The sequence below is a fragment of the Octodon degus genome, unplaced genomic scaffold (genome assembly GCF_000260255.1).
Source record: "Octodon degus isolate 3935 unplaced genomic scaffold, OctDeg1.0 scaffold00349, whole genome shotgun sequence".
In the NCBI taxonomy this organism is placed as follows: Eukaryota; Metazoa; Chordata; class Mammalia; order Rodentia; family Octodontidae; genus Octodon; species Octodon degus.
This window is the reverse complement of record NW_004524925.1, coordinates 72126-76613: the sequence shown is the minus strand read 5'-3', so window position 1 is coordinate 76613 and position 4488 is coordinate 72126. Positions and strand designations below refer to the sequence as shown.

At 36.5% G+C, this 4488-nt stretch overlaps 1 protein-coding gene across 5 annotated transcripts in view; it reads left to right on the top strand.

Moving 5' to 3' along the window:
• Gdap2 (ganglioside induced differentiation associated protein 2) overlaps positions 1-1651 on the top strand; it is a 47305-nt gene extending 45654 nt beyond the window's left edge. For all 5 annotated transcript variants that reach the window (XM_004648038.2, XM_023708317.1, XM_023708319.1 and 2 more), the window contains one exon: positions 1212-1651. In XM_004648038.2, the coding sequence (XP_004648095.1) occupies positions 1212-1259 (48 nt within the window). In that variant the 3' untranslated portion in view covers positions 1260-1651. The remainder of the gene's footprint in view (positions 1-1211) is intronic.
• The last annotated feature ends 2837 nt before the right edge of the window (positions 1652-4488 follow it).

The following is a 4488-nucleotide window of genomic DNA, read 5'->3' as shown; positions in this document are numbered from 1 at the left end:
CCAGAAGTATAACCAGTTCTAAAGTCTGTTTGTTTTTGTTTTTGAGAAGTTTTCTTTTGTGGGGTGGGGAGAGTGGAAATGTGGTCAAATGTGTAGTCGGAAAGTAAGTTTAAGCTTTCCTACATATCCTCTTGTTTTCTTGGTTGTGGTGCTGGAATCCATTCGTGCTCTAGAGCATCTTCTCTGAAGAATGCCTGAGCTTCTGATTCCCTTAGACTCTCAGATAACACTTAATTGCCTACTGTGTTCAAGACCAGGTAGGGTTAATGTTCCATAAAACTGTAATATAATGTAACAATCTATTTAAATTCTTATTCTGCATTCCTGTTGTCATATATTAATGCTAAGCATTTTGTTTTTGTGCTCTACTAAAAACCAAGTTCTTTGTCAAAGAAATACTCCATTAAAATTGAAAAACCAGTATTAATGTCTAATAAATCTAATCTAGCATCCTTCTACCCTAAATTTAACTGTCTTGGTTTTTATTAAGATAAAAGTAGACAAAGTGGGAAGCCAAAAGATTTCCGTGTCCACCAGTTTGTTACTTTCTGCATTTGCCATTAAAGTTCTGGCATTTAATTCTTCATCTTGATCTGTAAATAAGTTTCCTAAAAACCATAATTATTATGAACCATGCCACTCAGGCATTCATGTGGACTAATTTCTGCCAAACAGTGTTATTCAGTTCCCCAAGGATTATTTTTGTTGTTGCTGCATAACTATATTAAAATTAAGTACATAGTAAGACAACATAAGCTACCAAAAAAGATTCTGAATGTTCAAATTGATTTTCATTTAAATTCAAGCTCTGCTGGTTACTGGCTAAATGACTTTTGATGAATTACAGTGTCTATATACTGCATCTTCATTTTCCTCTTCTATAAATGAGGATGTTACCTTTTTCATAGCATTTGTGAGCATTTAAAAGAGTACTAAAAAACTTAAAAAACAGTGCCTGTAAGTTGTCAGGCATATAGAATATTTAATAAGTGCTATTGTTATTAAAACACATTAGCATCTTTACTGCCCCTACTTACTTTACTCCAGCTCTGACTCCTTCCAGTGGAAGTACATTAATGGCTGAGAGCCTGCTCGTTGCCAGGCATCTACATACATCACATATGTCATCTTGTTGACTATAAGTTCTTGTCTTTCACATTCGCAGTTACACTGGTTCTGTTACTTAATATTCTTATCTTTTTTTTCCTTAGGAAAACGGGCCTTACTACACATCTTATCCTCCATCACCAGATTTGTGACCTGCCATCTTGGTTCCAAGGATGCCACTTCAGCCGTGAATTACTGCCTCCTGAAGTGATGCTCATTTTTCCTGTACAGATCCAGAGAGCCTTTTGTCCCCACCTCTCTGATATTTTTTTATTGACTATATTTTCTGGCACATGAGCAATCTAAAACTGGTAGGCCATCTGAACTGCACATTTTGAATTTGTATATTTGTATCAAATGTAACGTTTATTTGTAGAATATTATTAATAGAAATTGGGGGGCAACTTTTGAGTATCTTCAGTTTCCTGAAGGACACTGGCTTCTCCATTATACAAGCCAACATCATTGTTCATTTCTTAAACATTGCACGCTTCCTTTGTATATTTAAATGTTTCTTGAAATATATAGAACCAATGGATGCCAACCAGATGCATTGTTTACTTCAGATCCTAATGTTAGTACCGCTTACATCTGATAGAGGTAATCCGGTTATAATGCAAGAGAATTGTCCAGGACCAAGAATATGGAAATCTGAGGGGCTGGGGAGATGGCTCAGTGGAATAAGCGCTTCCCTGGCAAGCGCAAGGGCCTGTCAGTCCCTGGTTGTGCAAAAAAAAAAGAAAAGAAAAGACTGAAGAATATGGAAATCTGTCCCATCAAAAATCTGTCATTAGCAAAACATAGGGTTTGCAGTTTTACTGTAAAAGTTAAGACTATGATTGCAACACTAAATTTCTGTGGATTATACAGTTCATTTAGATCACCACTGTGCGGCTCTCAACCTTGTGGAGAAATAGAATGACTGTGTTTTCAACCTTTTTCCAATATCCATGAGTGACTTGAACACATGTGCTAGTGGAGAGTATCCGAAGACTCTGTTGCAGAGTATGCTGCCTCCCAGTGTCCTGCATAACAATATCAGGAAGCACTCGGTATTGATGCTTCCAAGGAACCCATTCCCCTTTGCCCAAACTAGTTCTTTAATGGAGATAAAGGAAAAAAACTCTTCATTTGTAGGGAAGCCCTTTAGAGTAGTGTCAGGCACATCCTATGTATAAATAAGAGGGGACTTCAGATATAAATAAGAGGGGACTTCACATTTCTTGATAAGCATTCTTACCTTTGCATGGACATGTTTCGTTTGTGTCAGACATCAACAGTACTTGTTCTTCATATATACTAATATGCTAAGCACTTTCTGCTGTGTTCCCTAGGCCAGCGGGTCAGGCAGCCAGCCAGAGGTCAGGTGTGAAGCTGCTGTTCACAGAGTACCCTTTCACCCCATGAGCCTTAAACATCTGAAACTTTAGCTTCAACTTGTACAGTCAACTGTTGGAGTGTATGTGACGTATATCTTTTTCACAAGACGCAACTATAAAAATACACCAACTTCTGTCTTTCACAGCTATACTTGCTACCTCAAATTGATTGGGCCTAAATCATTGCTGCTATAAATAAAAGAGATTGCACATTGCTTTGCCCTTTGGAAGGGCAGTACATTTATATACCGTATATAGTTTCTTAGAGGCAATAATTTTGAAAGAATAAATTTTACTTTATTTAAACCAAGTATATTAATGTTTGGTAACACAAGGAAGAGTTCTTCCTATGCTGAGATTCCAGTGCAGTAGATGTGCTGGGATATAAAGGTGGTGTGGAACCATGTACTTATTACCTGTATATATTATAGTTTACTGATGATTAAAGAAACATAAGGACCACTCTTCTCAGTGGAACTAAATATAATATGGGACAAGTTCATGTTTTTATAGTTGTCCAAAGTGTTTCACAGTGGTTTTCTAGAGAGGACACATAATGGCCTTGATAATGAAAGGATGACGTACGTTTAGTCTGTACATGCCTGATAGCCTGTGGTCACACATGCCTTTTTCAAGGCTATATAACAGGGAATCCAGGAGGAAATGACTGTAACATTGATATTCAAGTATCACCGAGTCCTTACTTCAGTTAAACTTTAATCATGCCAAATGTTAGCCGAATTACTGAAAATGTAGCTTGCAAAATATTACTCTGTTAATTGATATAATGCATAATAGTATTTTTCTAACACATAACATTTGTTCCTTCAGCATATATTTGGGTTCTTTTTAATTCACCAGTATTTAAGTTTCTGAATAGTGAAAAATGACCTCTTTAAAACAGTCTTTATTAGACTCTTTTTTTTTTCACGTATTTGGTACAGTGTCTCACTATGCAGCTCAGCGTTAGTGATTCTCCTGTTTCAGCCTCCCCAGCACTGGTATTACAGGTGTTTGTCACCACGCTTGGTCTTGGTGCCCAGCTTGGCACGCCCATGGCAGGGTCATCATAGCATGTGGTACTGGGGATTGAACCTGGGTCCTTGTCCTTACCTAAGCAGATGCTTAGACTACTGAGCTATTTTCCAAGCCCCTCTATTAGACTCTTAGTGGCAAATGGTTCATGCTATTAATGGAAAAAAAGTAAAACAAAATTTCATACCAAATACTAGAATAACAACAATTAACTGTGTAGTTATCCTCAAGAGTTCAAGGTATAGACATAAAAAATTCTCCACATGATGTTAGCATAAACCTTTGCAGTGAACGAAGAGAAAGTAGTGTTGTATAGCTTATATTTTTTTTCCTTTTCCCTTCTTACTATCCTCTTTCCCCCACCTAATTCCTCTTTACTTTTGAACAATTTCTTCCCCTTTCTCAATGTTTATTGTACATTTTAGACCTTATTTAGTCTTTCAGTTTCTCAAAACAGGGAGACAATGTTTACATGTGAACCTGGTTTGTTCCGCTTGTGAGTATGCTCTCAAGTTGCATCCATTTACCTGCGAAAGCTTCCAGTTTATCCTTCTTTATGGCTCAGTGTTACTCTATTTAAAAATACCACATCTTTTTTATCCATTCCTTAGAAAAGATATTTTCTTTCCTTTAATGTATGTCTTATTTCATTGGTTTGTGCTTTCTTATATTTCCTTTTTCAAAGGAATCTACTGAGTATATTGTGAATAAATGGTATTTTTGGTAGGAAATATAGATGTAGGGTTTTTTTTAACTTTTTTCTTTTCTTTTCTTTTTTCAAGAGCTGCCTGTATTTTTATTGTCTAATTCATATACAGGTTGTTATTGCATATTTACATTCTTCTATACTGACCTAACTGGTGCTGGTTCTCAATGCTAAGTCTTGGTTACATAAGTGTATTCTGCTCTCAGGATAAGCGTTCTCATCCTCAGGTATCCTCAGACACACCAAACTTTGATTCAGTCT